We start from the raw sequence: 19,522 nt of genomic DNA, 5'->3' as shown, positions 1-19,522 counted from the left end.
GGAACCAAGCTGAAAAATTCCCGCATTGTCAGAGAAAATTGGTTTGCAAATCGTGATATATCTTCAAATCTTATTTTAGGCAAATGTTTTAGAGACTGTGTAAACTCCATGCTCCGGTGTTCTGTCTGATCAACATATGCTGTCAGATATATACATATATATCTCTTTAGCTCTCTCTCTCTCTCTCTCTATATATATATATATATATATATATATATATATATATATATATATATATATATATATATATATATATATATATATATGAAATAGACAACTTTATCATTACTATGTACACTGGAACTAAGGATACACAGCTTCGAGCCAAAACGGAAGTTGTGTGACGTCATGTGAAAAGGGTCTATTGACTGATGTGAAACACTTAAATCATGATCATTGATCAGTTTCCAGCAAAACTAGGAAAGCAACCAATCAGAAAGCAGAAATGGAGGACTGAAAAGCTTTTCTTGTTTTTCAGTGTATGACTCCGCCTCACAGTCCGAGCTTTGCCGAGGCATCGACTACGACTGTCCTCACCACAAGCTCCGCCCCAAGCCCCGCCTCCAGACAGCTAATGCTCCGCCCCCTGCAGCCCTGCGCCTCCCCTGAGATCCCCACGCCGCCCCCTCACATCGAGCCACCCTGCATGGTTCTGCCAGGCAAGGCTATGGCCACCAGCGTCATCCGCCACACCGCCGACAGCCTCCCCGTGCCGTCGCCCTCCTCCCCGCAGACGGACACACCCACACCGCCGGAGCTGCCTCCCGTGGAGAAGAACGCCACGCCCCCTCCGTCTTCCTCTGCGGTTCCCTCCTCTCCCTCTCCGGTTCTCTGCCAGGTTTTTCCGGTCGGAGGCCAGACAGGAATGATTTCGGCGTTTGTCCAGGCTCCGGTCCAGGTCCAGACCCAAGCCGGACCCCAGTCCCCTCCACCTACCTTCACCCAACCCCTGCTGGTGGGCTCCACCGTGCCGCAGGGGGCAGTCATGTTCGTGGTGCCGCAGGGGCCGATGTCACAGACAACGCAGGGTCCCCAGACTGTAATGACCCTGGGCAACACCAAGCTCCTCCCCCTGGCCCCCGCCCCCGTTTACATGCCGTCAGGAACGAGCAGCGGCGCCTCGCAGGCCGACTTCTCCCGCAGACGGAACTACGTCTGCACCTTCCCCGGCTGCAAGAAGACCTACTTCAAGAGTTCACACCTCAAGGCTCACCTGCGCACACACACAGGTACGAGTTAGTGGAGCCGATGCATGCTGAAACAAATAATAATAATTAATCAGTTATTGAAATTAATTAATTTAGTAATCAATGAAACAAGTTTATTTGTATAGTACATTTCAACAACAAGGCAATTCAATAGGCTGTACATCATAAAAATACAAGAATAAAAATTCATCAAAAAGTAATCGGTTAATCATTTAATCACTTGTTTTATACAACATTAGAAATACGTTTAAAATGTAAATAAACAACTTAATTCATTAAAAATAAGGATATACCTATTTTATTGAAAATCCAATAACAGCTAGTGCAGAAACAGTCAATCATGATTAATCGATGGTTGAAATAATTGTCAACTAATTTAGTAGTTGGTCGTTTAATATTTTATACAATATTAGAAAAGCATAAATATCAATAAGAATTATCAATTAATCATCAGATTAATCATTAGAGTAATTAATTTATTGTCAAAATAAATTGATAGAATAATCTTTTACTGTAATAATCGTTAGACACAGAAAAAAATTGTAATCTGTGCAGCCCTAAGTGTGAGTCCGGCGTTGAGTCGGAAAGCGTTCTGTGTTTCTGTTTCTCTAACCGACCCGTTCTTGCTCTCTGCAGGCGAGAAGCCGTTCAGCTGTCACTGGGAAGGCTGCGACAAGCGGTTCGCCCGCTCCGACGAGCTTTCCCGCCACCGCCGGACGCACACGGGCGAGAAGAAGTTCGTCTGCACCGTGTGCGACCGGCGCTTCATGCGCAGCGACCATTTGACCAAACATGCCCGGCGGCACATGACCACCAAAAGGGCGTCTTCGTGGCCCCCGGAAACCAGGGACCTGGCGAAAGGAGCCGCCGCGCCCAAGGGCCAAAACAAGGGCCCCACACTTCCCCTCGGCGTGCTCGTCTCCACCGCCAACTGAAAGACTGGCGGGGGCAACTCAGGACTCCAAGGCTTAGGATTCAGTCCCCGGCTACGTTTACAAGACATCAGAACAGGGTCCGCAAATCCTGGTGAACTCAGATCAAGAACTTCCTGTAAACATGTCCGTCCTCGTCGCGATGGAAGAAGCGCTACAATCAGACAGAAGGAACCGCTTCACATACGCACCATGTTTTAAAATATCCGTGCTGCCATAAACCCGGACTCACAGCTTTTCCGCTTTACTCAGGACATTTTACAACCACAACCACAAAACTCACTGCAAAAAGGGAGGAGGAGGACATGAAGGCTGCTACTCATCCACAAACAGAACCAACAAAAACCTGACTTTGCACTGGATTTTTAAAAATAAAAATCTTACTTGTTTTTATACTCTCTCCATGTATGATGTTTACTTCATGTGTACATGTCACATTTAGCAGAACGTATGCACAAGGTTTATTGTTTGCCAAAGCTTCTGTATTGTGCTTCTGTTACTAGCCAACTTCTGTTTGTTTGACTGTAAATATTGTAAATATACTGATATCTATATGAATGTTACATGTATTCCAATCTCCATTTATTGATATTTTTTAAAAAATGTCAGTGGACAGTATTCATCACTGTGATACTACCTATATTTGCTTTATTCATTATTATTATTATTATTATTTAACATTCTTTGTTGAGGAAAAAGTGCTGTTTTTAATATCTTGATTTGGCCCATAGTGTAGCCAGTAAGAATACCTCATGTTATTAAATGTTATTCTTAATAATAACAGTTTATATCAGAGTAATCCCATTTCCATACATTTGTTTGTTGACAACAGTGAACAATATAGCTTTTATAATAAAACTTTACAATGAACTTCTTGATTGTTTTGTATTTGTGTTGCTTTTCTATAAGTTGGGAAGATTAAGAACATAACTATGCCGACATAGTTATGTTGTCATAATAATAAAAAATAAAAGTAAAAAACAGCCATTCAAGAAATTGCTGATAAAAATTTTACTAAAGTACTGATAACATGATTTAATATTTAAAAATGTCATTAGACCAATAGAAATATAGTTATATACAAATTCTAGTATTTTAAAGACTGGAATGAAAAGATTAATACAAATAATTAATATATTTAAAAATTCAAGCAGAAGAAACACTTTGAAATCAAAAATTTCCAACATAAAGCTCATTAAACTCACAGGTAGAAATTACTTTGTAATACTAATCAAGTAAAAGTATGGTGCAATTAAGCTGTTAAAGGAATATTTTCCAATTATTAAAATACATTTAAGTAACTACCGTCCTTTTGAGGATGATATGGGCAATTTGTAATGATTTTTCCAGCATTTCTAATAGGAAAAAATAAAGTAATGGAGGTTGTTTTGGACCATAAATGATTAAAATCCACAAATACTCAACAACCCCTGAGAACTCACTTATCACCTATTTTACTTGTCCAAACAGCAAATATATTTTAATTACTAACACACAAGAACACATATAAATAAAAGGCAAAATTCTAACTTTATATGTTGAAATAAGATTTTCTTTTTTGTTTTTTCTTGTCTGTTTGACTTATATTTGGATTTCTGTAGCTTGTTTTGTGTTTTTAGGTTATTTATTTTGTCTTCTAGTAGATTAACAAGTACAAAAAACACAAAGAGTTCAACTGAAACATATGAAGTTAATTCACCTTTCTGAGCTGCGTTATATAAACAGCGTCCCGTTTATGACCGCAGGACTCTGACGTACGAAGTTACACAACCGAACCTCCGCTGCTCTCTCCCCACACCACCCGGTAACAACCACCGACCAATCAGGGGCCAGCATTGAGGGGGCGTGACCAATGGGAGAGCACGGAGGCGTGTAACTTAAACTTCGTGTCTCCGCCCTTTTGCCTTACTGACCGACATTCAGCTGCAGCCAAAAGAAGCGAGGGAAAATAAACAAAAAGGCCGCGGAGTCTGGCCAGGGTTGCGTTTTACGGAGAACAGTGACGCCCTGTGGGCGGGAGGCAAAACTGCAGGTCTAGTAAAACTACTTTGTTTCTCATCTATTCTTGAATTTCTCTGGATTTTTAGCAGACTTCATGTTGTCAGACAGCTTTAAAGGAGGGGTCTGTCCAGGACATTGTTCCTGACAACAGGTTTCTGTTGATAGAGCCAGCTGGTCGTTCATATAAAGCTGACCTGGAGTCCATCTGCAGACCAGTCTGGTTCTGAAGGTCCAGAACCTACTGTTTATCTTCTGTGGAAAACATAAAACAGCTGCATTTTTGAATTACTCCTCTGAGGCTCTGATCTTTCTCTCATCTTAATCCCTACTGGCTCATTTTATTCTTGTTTTCTCCAAACATTTCATGGTTTCTGTTCCTGAAATGTCGACTGGCCTCCCATCTTCTCCTCAGAAACATCAGAATTCTCAATTTCGTTTGCATGATTTATTGTTTTTCGTGTTTTGGTCTCAAACCTTTTTTTTAAGGATAATTTTTTATTTTATTTGTAGTTTCTGTTTATTTGGATATTTAAAATGTCGTCCACTTCCAGTGTGAAATGTTGAGAATTTGTGCTTGCATTATTTTGCTATTGCCATGATATTGGTTGAAAATGGTATTAAAACAGCTCATTCTCAAAGATCAATAAACTTTCAATTCTAATTAACATTTAACACTGAAACTGCAGGACTTTTTAAATATCCAAAATATCCAAAATAAATGATATAAAAATAAAATGATTTATGAAGTCTCTAAAAAAAATGTCCTTCTAGGAAATGGCTAGTTGAGAACAAAACTCCAAAATGAATACTTTATTCATCCAGTTTTAGTAAAAGAGAAATCATGCAATTGAAATCATTGTTTTAATTTATCATGTGATAAACTGATTTATTGCTTATTGTAACAGGCTCAGTGTTTTACTTCCTGTTGGGACCAGAAGGAGAAGGAGGATTTCTAACCTCTGGCTGGGTTTTTATTTTCCAACAGAGTCTGCTGAAAATGATTCACCTGAGTTTCTGTTTCTCCTTTTAAATTTTGTTCTGTGAGCAGTGGGAGAGTTCCACCGTTTCCCGCAGCAGCTTGATGCAATCAGACTCCGGTTCTGTTAGTAACGAGCCGGATGTGTTGCCGGCGCGCCGCTGCTGGGGAAGATTTGAGACCAAATGGCCTAAAAACGGCCTCACCTGTTGAGTTTGAGCCGATGGAGGCTGGAAGGGAGGAGATGCAGTGAGATTAAGATCAGAAGGAAGAAAACGGTATTAACCCTGCTGACCTGATGAACAGCTGCTTTCAGACCAAGATGAACTTCAAAACTACATCCGAGTCCATCCTGGTTCTCTCCATCCTGTTCCCTCCATCCTGGTTCCCTCCATCCTGGTTCCCTCCATCCTGGTTCCCTCCATCCTGGTTTCCTGTGTCCTGGTTGCCTCCGTCCTGGTTCCCTCCGTCCTGGTTCCCTTCATCTCCTGAGAGTTGTGTGACTATTTTGATTTCTATGTTCTCAATAAAACGGGAAAATCCTAGAAGTTTATCTCTGAATTAGGAGATTCAACATGAAGATTCCTTAAAGACGAGACAAAATAAGAGACATTTATTCTGGCTTCCACTGTTCTTAAAAAATATGCATAATTTCTTTTACATATTGCTGTGACAAATAGTTAAAGTTTTGAAATAAAGTTTTAACAGTTCCTATATTGAATAATATTTTACATAAAAGGGCATCTGTATTCATGTGAACGGTATGGATAACGGCATTTAGTCCATTGGACATTTATTTAATAATTTCTCAACCTAAGAAAATATGCTAAGAGTATTAATTTATGTTAGAAATTTACAGAAACTAGATAAAATCCCATTTCCTAAGATGAATAATATTATTATTGATGGGGCGAATGTATGAAAAGATAAATTAACAGTTTTTTTTTTTAAAAAAGGGGGCATAAAATATTCTATATCCTAATTAACAGATCTGTTTTAAGAATGAAATATCTCAAATCTACCACCTCAACTTCCTAAATATAAAGAAATAAGTTTTAAAACAATATTATTTATAATATTTCAAGCATAGTTTGCATTTCTACCAATAAAACTTTTATTTATTTTAACTCTTACAGTTTAAAACCTTGTAACGGTGACGTCCGGTTGGACGTGTTCTCGTTTCTCATTGGCTTTGCTCTCTCAAAGCGACAGACAGCGCCGGGCTCCTATTGGCTAGTTGTAGCTCAAAGATTTCGATTGGAGGAAAAGGAACGTCAGTTAAAACAAGGAAAGAAACAGCCGTGATGGGACCGCAGCGCTTAGCTTAGCTTAGCTCTCTGGACCTTTTAACTTTAGTCTTCTCCAGTTTAAACTTTTTAAATATTTTTATTTTATGATGTTTATGTGAAACAGAAGCATTGACGATGCAGTTTTTGTTTCTCTTCGTTCAGAAACAACAGACTCGTAAGATTGAAATCGACGCAATGATGTACAAGAAGACCAGGGTAAGAGTTAAAACCAGCCTTTTAGGGGGATATTCAAAAGAAATATTTGTTTAATCACCTCCAACAAGCTGATCGGGGCTAACTTGGTATTTAGTAATAAAAAAACGGCTAATTTCTGACCGTGACTCTGAAATTTGGTGTTGATGCTGTAAACACCAAAACCATTGAAGATGAGTTTAGATCTTTAACAGTTGAAATCTTTTTCTGGCCACTAAAGTGGAAAAAATGATTTTGGGACTGAATGTTTAAAAGAGACAAACATTGATAATATTTTATTCATAAGACGAATTTTCACATTAAAATGGATATTCTTATTTGTTAGTTTTTGTTTATTTTTTTTTCATCACTTACTTGTTAAGTATTTTTTACAGTATTGTAAAGTGTGAGACAAGTTTTTTTTTTTTTTTTTTTAAGCATATGCACTGACTGACGGCACTTTTTAAATTTCGTTGTTCTTGTGACAATGACAATAAAGATTTATCTATCTATCTATCTATCTATTTTTTTCTGGAGTACTGAGGTCATTGTATAAAATGTAATTTTAAAATTATTGTTTCTAACAGAGGAACCTTTGTTGAAGGAAACTCCTGTATACGTCATCACCTGACCTCTGACCTGTTTACATCACGTGTCCAGATGAATCTGTCCAAAGATCTGAAAAAAGGGACTTATTGGAAGGTAACAGTCTTCCTTATGTCCTTCCTTCCTTTTATTTCTGTCCCTGTTCTTTCCTACTTCCATCTTTTCTTCCTTAAATCTTTCCTATCCTGTATTTTGTGTTCTGTCCTCGTCTTCTCTCCTTTCCTTATGTTCTTCTTTCATTATGTCCTTTATTCCTTCTTCTTTCTGCATCCCTCATTCTATGAATCTTTTATTCCTTTTTTGAATCTTTCCTTCGCTTTTTTCTTGTGACCTTGCTTCCCAATTTAGAAGTTTCTGTCATAAATTCAGTGAACTTTTAATTTCCAAAATTAGAGTTGAGGACTGTTTAAAATGTTTAGTAGAGCTGTTGCTGGTTCCTCTCTGGTTCTGCTGGTGGTTCTGGTTCTGTCCAGGAGTTCCTGACTGACGCTCTGCCAGTGAAGCTGACAGGGATGAAGCGCTACACCGAGTTCGTGGTGGATCGGCTGCTGCTGGAGCTTCTCTAAGGTACGGACAGGACCAGGTTGGTTCTGGCCCGGTTCCGGTGTGTGGTGATGATCCGCGCAGGGGTACAGACCTCAGCCAGTGATGGGGGCTGAGCGCTGCTGCAGGAACCCATCAGAGCGTGTGGTTCTGATGGACCGGCAGCAGAGCGACACAGACGCCTGTCTGAACACACCTGCAGTTTCCTCTGGGATCCTGGATTCTCAGCAGAGTGAGACCTCCTGTCCTGTTTCTGTCTCTGCAGGTTGAGAAGTCTTTGCTATGAGGCTGGCTGGTTGGATGGTGCCATAAAGCTACTCAGATCCTCAGATTGGACACAGTTCAAAGATGAAGCAGTGGAGGACTGGACTGTCCTCCCCACCTGATCAAGGATCTTTACAACCTTGAGTGCAAAAAAACTGTCATCTTCCTTTTTAAGAGGCCCAGCCTAACTTTCATTTTTTTTTACATTTAGTTCTCATAAGTGTTGGCAGTTTGGACTGCTGAGTTAAGGTTTTGTATTTATAGCCTAGCTAAGACCTTAATTTTAAATGGTCTCAAATATCCATGTCACGTTACCCTTTACACCTTGTTTACATGAGGAAATGTCACGCATGCGCACAACGCTGCCATGGCCGCTAGAACATTTCCGTTAACCATTAGATGAGATGTAGGTGTGTAGTGCTATGCACCGCAGCAAAGGGAAGAACAATGAAATATTTAAACCTTTTTAATCAACCTTTTACAAGCAGTCTCGTTGCCATAGCAACTGGCAATGTCACCAATGTATCAGGATCAGAAAAACATTTTCTACATAAACGGAACATGTTTTATGTCTTCAGGTTTGATGTTTATTTTGCTATTAATCGCTGTGGCAGATTAGATAATTTAATGTCCTACTGATCCGGTGTTTCAACTCGACCGAAACACCGAACTCAATCACGTCTACATGCTGTAGTTGTCAAACTAGCATAACTTTTCTCTACCTTAACATTAAAGCTAAATGTTAACACTAGCTTTAGTGTGAATTAGTAGCAAAGCACACTTTATCTTTTAGATATCAGGCGCACATTTAACATTTCGCGTGTGATATTTACAACTTAACAGCTAAAACCAATGCTAGTCATCGTCGGCTAGCGGATATTTTTGCCCTCCAGCAGGACGATGGGAGGCGTGACGTCACACTGCAAGGGAGCCAAAGTGTTATGGTGCACAAAAAAAAGTCGTTAAAGTAAATTCTTAGCACAGCATGTTGGATTAATGTTATCAGATTATTTTTCCATCAGTCACAACATTAAAAACAAAATCAATCTACATGAATCCGCCATCTTTTCTTCTCTTCACATCTTTACATCCTTGAGTGCAAAAAACGGTCATCTTCCTCTTTAAGAGGCCAGTAATAATACAACATTCAATGTTATAATCAAGCATTAGGATTATTTCACTCTTAGCCTTGAATCCGTCACATTGATCCAGAAATCACTGCAGTAATTAATTAATGTTAATGATAGAATATCAGAGGCGTCAGACATGCTTCACGGCCGGGGTGTCCAAACGTCTCATCGAAACAAGAATACCTGGAAGCCAAAAATAACTTATTTCACCTCCTCAATAAACTAAGCATGTAATACTTGACTTACACAGAAACAGCCAGATTTGATGCTGGAAAGGGATTATTATGTATCCAAACAGGTTTTTTGCAGCCAATATTTTTATTTTAAGAAAGAAAATATTGGCTACAGAATACTGTGATAATTTTATCCTAATTAAAAATAGAAACGCCTATGAACCTGGCCATTGAAAATAAAATAAAAGGAGTAATGAATTTCCACTAAAAAACTAAGTTTGAATTTTGAGTCTGAAAGAAAAACGTGGAAATTTCTGTTGAAAAAGTCAAATTTTTTACTTTGAAAACTCAAATTTCCATGTTTTTTCTAGAAAACTTTTGAGGTTAAATGCTGAATTTTTTTAGTTTTTTACTGATAAATTCTTCAACTTTTGAAACTCTGGAAATTTCCATGGCTTTCTAGAAATTTCCCAGTTTTGTTTCCAGAATGTTTCTGAGTTTTTTGCTCCTTCTGTCTGCGCCGTGGTAAACACCTGAGCCAGTTTGGACACCCCAGCTGTACGGTGAGTGTTTAGTGTTTCTCAGGTCATCCGGACGTCCATGAGCGTCACGTCGCCCACCACCTCCAGCTGGCCGACGGCGCTCAGGTCCTGGACTCGGTGCTTGTAGTCGAACTGATGGCATCCGTTGACGGCGACCCTGAAGTGCCGCGCGTCGCACCGGACGATCATCTGCAGGGCGAACAGAGGCGCTCAGAACCGGGCCGGACCGGACCCAGACGGTCAACAGGGACGCTCACCTCGAAGTACTCCCCCGCCGCGAAGGGGAAGACCTCCAGGTCCAACTCCTCGGCGCCCCAACACTCGGACAGGAACGAGTTCCTGACGAAGACTCGTTTGGCCAGGCGGGGGTTCAGGTGGAGGACGACGTCACGGCCGCTGGCGTCGCGCAGGTTAACGCCGAAACTGGAACATCACACATGGATCAATCTACAGCGGGGGGGGGGCGGAGTCAGTGACACCATCAGGTGTGTTTTACCTGTTTGCATTCGGACTCGTCTGTCCTTTGATGATGATGCTGCGTCCGACCTTTAACCCCTTCTCCAGCCGTCCTCTGAAGGGAACTTTCTGAGATCAACAAAAATAATCTCATTAATATGACTAAATTAGTTTTAATTATAATTTAATTAAAAACATTAAATTATACAATTAATCATCTCAGGTTATTATTTAATAAAATCTATAAATTATCTTTTTTATTAAAATGATTAAGTTTAACAATTAACAATTTAAAAGTATGAAAATTTTTTGCAGGAGAAATTTATAGACTGAAATGTTTCATTTACCTGCTGAACAACAACAAATTCAAAAATACTTTATTTATCCCAAATGGATTTTAAGTTAAATGGGGAAGCATTGATGGAAACTTAAAAAAAAAAACCTTTCACTATATTTAGTAACTTTTCAAATTGTTCTCATGACCTTTTATGAAAAATAAAGTTTTCAACAAGTCACACCTCTGATGAAACCTGAAAGCTGAATTTTGGGTTTGCATGTTTTATTTGTAAGCTAATGAGAACTAAATGGGAGCATATTACTTTGTGAAATAAATTTACTTTTTCTAATTTATTCAGATCCAGGTTTGATTTTCATTCAGGCAGGTCGAAGACGACTAAAGGGACGGAGAAGGTCCAGGTAGAAACCAGATACAGATTTAGGAACAGGAATTCACACACGTTTAAATTTCCTGTTTTTTAAACTGGAAGTGAAGCAGAAAAACTCACCAGATCTCTGAACGAGAGAATCGCCTGGAAAAGGGAGAAATGAAAAACTTAAAATCTGAAACAACAGGAAGTGGAAAAACGTTTCCAAGCTGTTTACCTCAGAGTCTGAGCTACTCAGGCTGGTCAGACTGGAAGCAGGAGAGGCGGGACTCTGAAACAGACAGACATGTTGGATGGCTGGTTGGTTTGTTGGATGGTTGGTTGGACGTCCCGTCATTCAAATCAACTTACAGAAGCAGGAGGAAGAACAGCAACAGCCTGAACCTCGACTGTCCCTGAGATGAGGATGGTGTCGACCCGGTTCAGGTCCACGCGGTGTTTGTACTCCAACACGTGTGCTCCGTTTACCGCAACCTTAATGACAAACAAACACACATCACTTCTGGTTTTTATCTTCTGATTAAAACAAACTTATCCCATTTATTTTAATAACTTTATTTCTGGACAAAGAGAACTGGACCGAGCAACAAGCCTTGTGGTACCCCAGAACTAATGGCAAGGCTTGAATGTCCAGTGTTGATAAAAACATAGAATTAATTCAGTCTGAAGTTTTATTTAGCAGAAAAAAGGGAGACAACATTGATGCTAACTTAGCGACTTTTCAAACTCATCTAGCAACTTTTTAATCAAAAAAGCCATTAGCAACAAATCAATGGACTTATCAAAAAAAAAAAATCGATTAGTGATAAATCTGGTGACTCTTAAATAGCCACTAGCGACAACTGTAGCAAGTTTTTAATGAAAAAAAGCAACTAGCAACAAATTTAGCAAGTTTTTATATTTCTAAAGTTCACTTCAGACAAATCTAGAAATGTTTTGTATAAAAACTAGCAGCAAATATACCAACTTTTTTCTAAAAAGCAAAAACAACAACCCCAAAAACTGCTGTGGCTTCATCCAGCAGAGCTAACCTGGTAGCTGCTCCACCAACATGGTTGAACCCGACTGCTCAGGATTTAACAGCCAGATGAGGCGTTAGAAAATATTCAAAAGGGTTTTTTTTTGTTGTTTATATATTGACATTTCCACTCTACTTGATGTAACATATTAGTTAACTTCTTCTGGATAATAAAACAGCTGTGAGGACAGCAGTGTCTCCCACCTTGTACTTGTCCTTCAGGACCAGGATGATGAGTTCAAATGCACCTCCGACTTTTAAAGGCATCTGATACATGATCTCCTCGCTGCCCCAGCGCTCCTTCTCCAGCGTGTTGCAGACGATGCGCTTCTTCTTCAGTCTGGGGTTGAAGTGAAATGCCACGTCAGCCCGCGGCTTTACGCTGCTGCCGCACGTAAAATCCACCTGGAACCTGAGAGAAGTCGCAGAGAAAACGAGCTAAAAAAATAACATTTTCATTCTGAAATGCACAATATTTAAATTTTAATCTCAGTATCGGACGATGACAGTAATTTTTAACATATCGGGATCGATCCAATAACTACGACTGGGTTGATATTAACAATGTAAATTTCCCTCGTTGGCGTTTGTATTTCAGAAATTGATTGTTCAGATGCTGTGGTGGTTATACGTCCGCTAATCTGCTAATAGCATTTAGCATTTCTGCTAACTTTGAAAACACTTACTTCCCCTAAATTAATTATTACAGATAAATCCTAAACCAACTTAGCTGTTTCGTGAACTTTCAGTTGAATAAATTTTGACATCTATGTTGAGGTTTTGGTTAGACTGTTGAGAATTCTTCCAAGACATTTATATTCATGCTCTTATTTTGAAGGGGTTGAAGACTGTTCTTTTTCTCATAACTTTAAAACAAATGACATACAAGAACAATATAAAACATGAGAGGAGAAGATACAAACATAAATCTGTACATAATATAAGTTAGTGCTTTTTAGCTTCTATTAAATGCCATGTTAGATTATAGAGCAACCTGAATCAGAGTAAATTTAAATAAACAGAAACGTATTTGTCACCTGTCAGCACCAGATGGTACCGAACCCTGGATCAGAACCATCTCCTCGGGCAGTAAACCACCAAGAATGGTGCCAGCGAATGGGATCGACTGTGGACAGAGACAGAAATATCTGGACACCAGAAAAAAAGTTTCCGCTTTCTGATTAAATATCAGCAACTTCCAGATATAAAAGTTGTTTTGTTTTGACTTATTTTTTCAATGCTTTCAGCTGAAAACACAATGAGCTGCACACAGAAAACAGCCGGAAGCCACAGCCACCAGATTCACATGACAGCAGGTCGGCCATATTGGGAAGGGAAAGCCGTTTTATGTTTTATGACCTCACAGGACAAACAAGACTTTCAGCTCAGAATACCAAACATGCACTAACATTCCTGAATGAGGGAAGCTCTGCCACATTTTTCAGCTTCTAAACATACACTTAACTTTAAATGGATGAATTTTTAAAAATTTTACATCAAAACCGAAGAAAGTCACGTTATTTAGACAATGAGAAGAGGAATAAAGATTTTAAATACCTAGGTATTTCCATACTCTTGTTTTGAGATGTTCTGCATCACTTTAAGATTTTGGAAATTATCAAAACTTCAAGACTTCCTTTCGTAATTTGTATATTTTCCTCCTTTATAGAAGTTTATTATTTTAACTGACGTCATCATCCTTCAACTCTTACAATACCAAAACTAACTAATTTATTTCACTTTATCCGCCTACTTAGATTAAAACAGAACCATTAAAAATTAAACTAAACATTTCAAACGTGCTTAAAAAGTTCTGGTTCCGATGTGACAGATGGGCAGCTAAGCTAACATGCTAGCACATGTTTAAGAAATAAAACAAATTAAAATGGATTAAAGTTCAAAAGTAAAGCTTAGATCTGATATAAAAGGTAGACATGTGTTAATAAAATATCTTACCGGGTTTGAAAACACTTGTCTTGGGTTAGAAATCGACATTCTGACGCAGGTCAAGCGGTTAATTAGAAACGTTCGGCTCTTTGTTTACTTCCTAGTGTGACGTAACAGATCACGTGATAAAGGAGCGGCGGTGCGTTCGAGTCAGTCATAAACTACATTATCTATATGAACTAAACGTTTTTACAGAAGTAAAAGGCATAAATTTAACTTAATGTCTTAAATAAAAATTTTTATTAAAATTGATTTAAGAACTCTTTAAAATCACTGCTCTCTAGTATTAAACCCAGGAGCAACCAACACATCTAGGATCAATGCAAATGTAGAAAAAAAAGACAATTTTACCAAGTCAACCAAAAAGTCAATCCTTTTTAATATCTACATGCTCCCTTTAGCTCAGATTATAATACCTTTATTTGAATTAATAAGCTTTAGTTTTTGCAGCTAGAAAGTAGTGATCAGGCCTGAAATCTGGGTGAAGTGGTTGAAATGTTCTTTACCAATAACCTAAAATTAGAGCCTTCATGTTTAACTTTGAGCCCAATGTGGAGGAAAAACCAATAGAAACCAAAATTTGTTCAAAATCTTGAAATGAAACAGATTTAATGAAGAACTGACACGTTTATATTCCCAACATTTATTAAAAAACAACAAAAAAGACAAACAACAAGGTAACTTTATATACAAATTAAATATAAAAGCCCAGAAATCCAGCGTCGGAATTAAGTTAAGAGTCCAGGAAGAGTCACTGAAGGTGAAAATGTGTTTCATTGTTGACTCCAGGTGAGCTGCAGGGCTCTGATTGGCTGATACCTTCAGTTCATCAAGGCCAGGCACTGCAGGTCCAGTTGGAGCGGTCAGGCGGTCCGGCTCGGTTCAGAAGTCGGCGTCCAGCCTGAAGGTGTTGTCGGTCGGACCCGACATGACGCCCATCCTCTGGTACTCCCCGACCCGCTTCTCAAAGAAGTTGGTCTTCCCCTCCAGAGAAATGTTCTCCATGAAGTCGAACGGGTTCTCCGACCGGTACACCTGCAGAGACAGAAACAGGACAGGAGGTCTCACTCTGCTGAGAATCCAGGATCCCAGAGGAAACTGCAGGCGTGTTCAGACAGGCGTCTGTGTCGCTCTGCTGCCGGTCCATCAGAACCACACGCTCTGATGGGTTCCTGCAGCAGCGCTCAGCCCCCATCACTGGCTGAGGTCCGTACCCCTGCGCGGATCATCACCACACACCGGAACCAGGCCTCAGCTGACCCGGTTCTGTCCGTACCTTAGAGAAGCCGAGCTCCAACAGCAGCCGATCCGCCACAAACTCGATGTAGCGCTTCATCATGTCGCAGTTCATCCCGATCAGCTTCACAGGCAGAGCGTCAGTCAGGAACTCCTGGACAGAACCAGAACCAACATCAGAACCAGAGAGGAGCCAGCAACAGCTTTAATAAAAACACTTAATACTCAACTTCCCACAATTCATAGAGCTCAACCGTTATTTTAGAGAATTAGTTCATGAGATTCTTAAAGTGCGAAACAAGGGTAGGGAAAAAGGACACAAAACAAAAACAGCAGCTCCCAGTTAACCAGTACAGTCCCAGTCCTCCCAGTCCTCCCCACCTGCTCGATCTCCACGGCGTTCCGGATAATCTTGGTGACGGTTTCTGCCGGCGGTTTGTTCACCAGATGTTTGAACATCAGGCAGGCGAAGTCGCAGTGCAGACCCTGAAAGCAGCAGAGTCCGTTACTCCCCGAGCCATCGTTATCGATCAGTTATCGGTTATTGATGGGCTGTAAATCACCTCGTCTCGACTGATGAGCTCGTTGCTGAAGGTTAGGCCAGGCATCAGGCCTCTCTTCTTCAGCCAGAAGATGGCGGCGAACGAACCAGAGAAGAAGATTCCCTCCACAGCAGCAAAGGCCACCACTCTCTCTCCTGGGCGATCAAAAACACAGCTGATCAATATCGGCACCACGGCAACGGCGGTGTGAGGTCACAGAGGGCGGTGTTACCGTAGGAGGCGTTCCGGTTGCCGATCCAGTTGATCGCCCAGTCGGCCTTCTTCTTCACGCACGGCAGCGTCTGGATGGCGTTGAACAGGTATTCCCTGAGGGTCAGTGAACGCAGCGTCAGAGGGAGGCCGGCCAGAGCTCCCAGCAGCACCAGTTAGAGCCACTCACCTCTCGCTGGGATCCTTGATGTAGGTGTCGATGAGCAGGCTGTACATCTCAGAGTGGATGTTCTCCATGGCGATCTGGAAGCCGTAGAAACACCTGGCCTCTGTCACCTGCACCTCCTGCGTGAAGCGCTCCACCTGGTGGCCGAAACGAGGAACAGTGTTAGCGGGACGGGTCGGGCCCAACGAGCGCGGCCTGAACCAGCGGCAGGTTCCTCACCAGGTTCTCGTTGACGATGCCGTCGCTGGCGGCGAAGAAGGCCAACACGTGGGAGATGAAGTAGCGCTCGTCGTCCTTCAGGGACTCCCAGTGCTGCAGGTCTTTGGACAGGTCCACCTGCACGCACATCACCATGGCAACACAGGTTAGACAGAAAGAGTTAGGCTAAAAGGTTCAATAGTTCAAGAAAAAGGTTCAAAATCCAAACAGTCGATGTAGATCAGGGATGTCAAACTCTAGTCCTTAAGTTCTGCTGTCCTGCAGTTTTTAGATGCACCACAGGTACAAAACACTGAAATGAAACGGCTTGATTACCTCCTCCTTGTGTAGACAAGTTCTCCAGAGCCTTAATGACCTAATTATTCTATTCAGGTGTGGTGCAGCAGAGGCACAGTTCAGGGCAGTGGCCCTCCAGGATTGGAGTTTGAGGCCTGTGATGTAGAATATCATCCAACTCCATTTTGAAGATTTAACTTTTGGAGTAACGTCAGAGCAGCTACGGCAGCCATCTTATTTGACAAATGCGTTTTCACAACTTCAATTTATTTCAACTTTGAATTCAGGTCAATAATACAATGGAATAAGAACCAGGCTGGGATTTTATGTTTTAAAGTTAGGACAATGAAATCATGGTCTTAGGAGACTGAAGGAGTAGCTTTATATCTCAGACACAAAAAACAAAGAAAAACGTTGAGAGGTCATGATCTGGTATTGATTTTACAAATAAGGGAATCATTCATTAAATGATTTTCATTATCAGGATTGAAATGACTGAGCAACGAGTTTATAGAAGAAAGAATCCCATCGACTGAGCAGTTAATATCAGATCTCACGCTTTTCTCTTACCAAAATTTGTTAATATTAAGATGTTCTGATAAAACTGGCTATACGTATATGCATAATCTGAACTTTAAGTTCTGATGTTAGTTCATGTTTGGAGGAAAGGAGCCACACACTGTGCTCACTTCCATGTACAGAAGTGGCAGCATCATGCTCTGGGTGCATTGCATTAATTATGTCAGGATGTTTACCCGTTTCTTAGGGTTTTTACCTCCTCTGCTGTCCAGAAGGAAGCCTCTGCCTTCTTGTACATCTGCCAGATGTCGTGGTACTGGATGGGGAAGATGACGAAGCGGCGAGGGTTTTCCTTCAGCAGAGGCTCCTCTTCCTCAGAGCTGCTCTTCTTCACCGCATTAGGCTGGAAAACAAGCAAATATCAGCTACAGTCTCATGCAACACACAATCATTTTTTATTATTCTTTATATGCTTTACATGCATTACTTTAATTTTATAACTTATGTTAAGACCAAATATAGCTACTTTAAAACAACAAAAATGTGCAACATAAATAAAAATACCACATTTTGTAAGATATAAATCAATTTGCAGGTAAATAAATGAGAAAGGAGCTGATCGGATCTGATGTGATCCAATCAATTCGGATCTGATTACATCAGAAGGCTCTAAACTTAGAGTTTAGAGCCTTCTGATCAAATCGGATCCGAAAACCCTTTTTCTCCAGTTTAGAGCCTTCTGATGCAATCAGATCCAATCAAATCGGATCTGATTGCATCGGAAGGTTCTAAACTGGAGGAAGTTTAGGTCGTGGCGCCTAAACTTCCTCCAGTTTAGGCGCCACGACCAGCGGCTGCCAGCCCGTTCAACCAGCACTATAGTTCGGTTCATATTCGGATCTTTCTCCGGAACATTTCCACACACTCACCGCGGCTTCACTGAAGATCTTCCGGGCGGTTTTGGACGCCAGCACGCGGGTGCTGTTCAGACTGGGAGGCTGGAAAGGAACAAAGACGTTAAAGAGGATCAAGAAAGACATTTTAAAAGATAAATGTTCTAATAAATCGGGGCGGACATGATGTTTTTTCCCGCTCTCACCGTGTTCTCTTTGTCCAAAGTCATGTTGTCTAACTGACTGCCGAGAGTCTGTTGGTTCTTCACAGAGAGAGGGGAGCGCGCAGACAGCATCTTTAATGCTTCGGTTTCACACAAATATAAAGAATAAAAAGGAAAAGTAACAAAATTAATGTCTAAAGAGACTAAGAAAGGTCAGAAAGCTAGGACTAAGAAGAAGCAATGAACATAAAGACAGACAGCGGAGAATGAAGCGGCTTCTGTTGTCCGCTCGTTCTTTTATTGGAATCTTCCCGCTAGAACTCCCCCAGCCAATAGGACCACAGCCATGCCACCCCTTTAACAACACAGCCAATCAGCTGATGTAACGTCATTACGTACTACGTGCAAATACTGCGGGAAATTCAAACCGGCAAAAGTTACAAAACTGCTGAATAACTGACGTTACAAAACAATTAAAGTCGCCGTTTATGAAACATAAAATGTTAATAAAATATGTCTCTCGTAGATCAAAAACAAGTAGGTGTCTAAACTACAACGTTAAATCGCGAATGTCGATAACAGCAAAAGGGAATCCTTAAATGCTAAATTATTGTTTTATTCATTTAATAACAATAATAATAATAATAATAATAATAATAATAATAATATAAACAGTAGCTTAAACACACTAATCATGATGCCATTTGGTGGTAACTTCGAAAATAACACATATGACTTATTTTCAACAGGATACGTGTGTAATCAGTGTAACTGTGTATTAAACCCGATTTCTTGCGATGAATTCAACATCTTAACATGCAACAGATTAATTTATGCAAAAGTGAATCTATATAAAGACAGTAAATAAAATGGGATGGATTTTATTGTGTTTTTTTGGCTTCTGCGTGCAGCTGCCGCGCTTTTTCCTTTGTTTATGTCATAAAAAGGCGTTGTCAACAAACCTGTTAGCGCGAAAATGTTTCATACAGAAGAATCAGCAGAATTCTTAAAAAGTAACTTACTGTATGCATTTTAGTGCAGTTATCGGTTTATTTATTCTGAAATTCCAGCAAACATGCTTACAATGAAAGAATACATTCCAGGAATTAGTCTCTTGCTTAATAATCTGTTTGATAAAGTATTGTTTTACTGATAAATAGCTGTATATTCTGTATTTCTGTTGGATTGCGGATGTTTTACCTTTTATAAAACTCATATTCCGTTTTAAACTGAACCATTCTCCTCGGTTTTCCCTCTAAAACTTCCAAATGTCTTTTAAAACCCTCTTCCCTCGCAGCTGACGTCGGGGCAATCCGCCCAGTAACCGTATCCGG

General features: G+C 40.3%; 3 protein-coding genes and 1 long non-coding RNA gene across 5 annotated transcripts in view; 2 read left to right on the top strand and 2 right to left on the bottom strand.

Moving 5' to 3' along the window:
- Positions 1-3,010, top strand: part of klf11a (Kruppel like factor 11a) — a 10,876-nt gene extending 7,866 nt beyond the window's left edge. The window contains exons 3-4 of the mRNA XM_015050397.1: positions 479-1,229; positions 1,845-3,010. Of these exons, the coding sequence (XP_014905883.1) occupies positions 479-1,229; positions 1,845-2,143 (1,050 nt within the window). The 3' untranslated portion in view covers positions 2,144-3,010. The remainder of the gene's footprint in view (positions 1-478; positions 1,230-1,844) is intronic.
- A 167-nt stretch (positions 3,011-3,177) lies between these two features.
- LOC106958475 (uncharacterized) lies at positions 3,178-17,163 on the top strand. Of its 2 annotated transcripts, XR_001427160.1 has the most exons (7): positions 3,178-3,190; positions 6,396-6,622; positions 7,186-7,300; positions 7,678-7,771; positions 8,013-9,603; positions 16,986-16,987; positions 17,153-17,163. It is a non-coding gene; the product is annotated as an uncharacterized LOC106958475 (long non-coding RNA). The 2 variants fall into 2 exon arrangements; XR_001427159.1 differs by lacking the exons at positions 3,178-3,190; positions 16,986-16,987; positions 17,153-17,163 and having other exon boundaries at positions 6,269-6,622; positions 8,013-9,057.
- LOC106958473 (galectin-8-like) lies at positions 9,711-14,053 on the bottom strand. Its single transcript, XM_015050384.1, has 9 exons — positions 13,952-14,053; positions 13,033-13,121; positions 12,200-12,407; positions 11,329-11,451; positions 11,195-11,248; positions 11,098-11,121; positions 10,353-10,441; positions 10,114-10,279; positions 9,711-10,045 (listed from the first exon to the last, which is right to left on the bottom strand). The coding sequence occupies exons 1-9, from the start codon at positions 13,988-13,990 to the stop codon at positions 9,896-9,898; spliced, it is 942 nt and encodes a 313-aa protein (XP_014905870.1). The 5' UTR covers positions 13,991-14,053; the 3' UTR covers positions 9,711-9,895.
- Positions 14,556-19,497, bottom strand: rrm2 (ribonucleotide reductase M2 polypeptide). The gene is made up of 11 exons (XM_015050381.1): positions 19,389-19,497; positions 18,231-18,328; positions 18,061-18,129; positions 17,388-17,534; positions 16,337-16,453; positions 16,121-16,254; positions 15,953-16,047; positions 15,742-15,875; positions 15,560-15,664; positions 15,219-15,332; positions 14,556-14,977 (listed from the first exon to the last, which is right to left on the bottom strand). Exons 1-11 carry the CDS (start codon positions 19,402-19,404, stop codon positions 14,825-14,827), a joined length of 1,182 nt encoding a protein of 393 aa, XP_014905867.1. The 5' UTR covers positions 19,405-19,497; the 3' UTR covers positions 14,556-14,824.
- Positions 19,498-19,522: the final 25 nt, after the last annotated feature.

Source organism: Poecilia latipinna, unplaced genomic scaffold (genome assembly GCF_001443285.1).
Source record: "Poecilia latipinna isolate Pla-1442-1.1 unplaced genomic scaffold, P_latipinna-1.0 Scaffold989, whole genome shotgun sequence".
Lineage (NCBI taxonomy): Eukaryota > Metazoa > Chordata > Actinopteri > Cyprinodontiformes > Poeciliidae > Poecilia > Poecilia latipinna.
The sequence above is the reverse complement of the archived record's forward strand: the minus strand, read 5'-3'. Positions and strand labels throughout refer to the sequence as shown.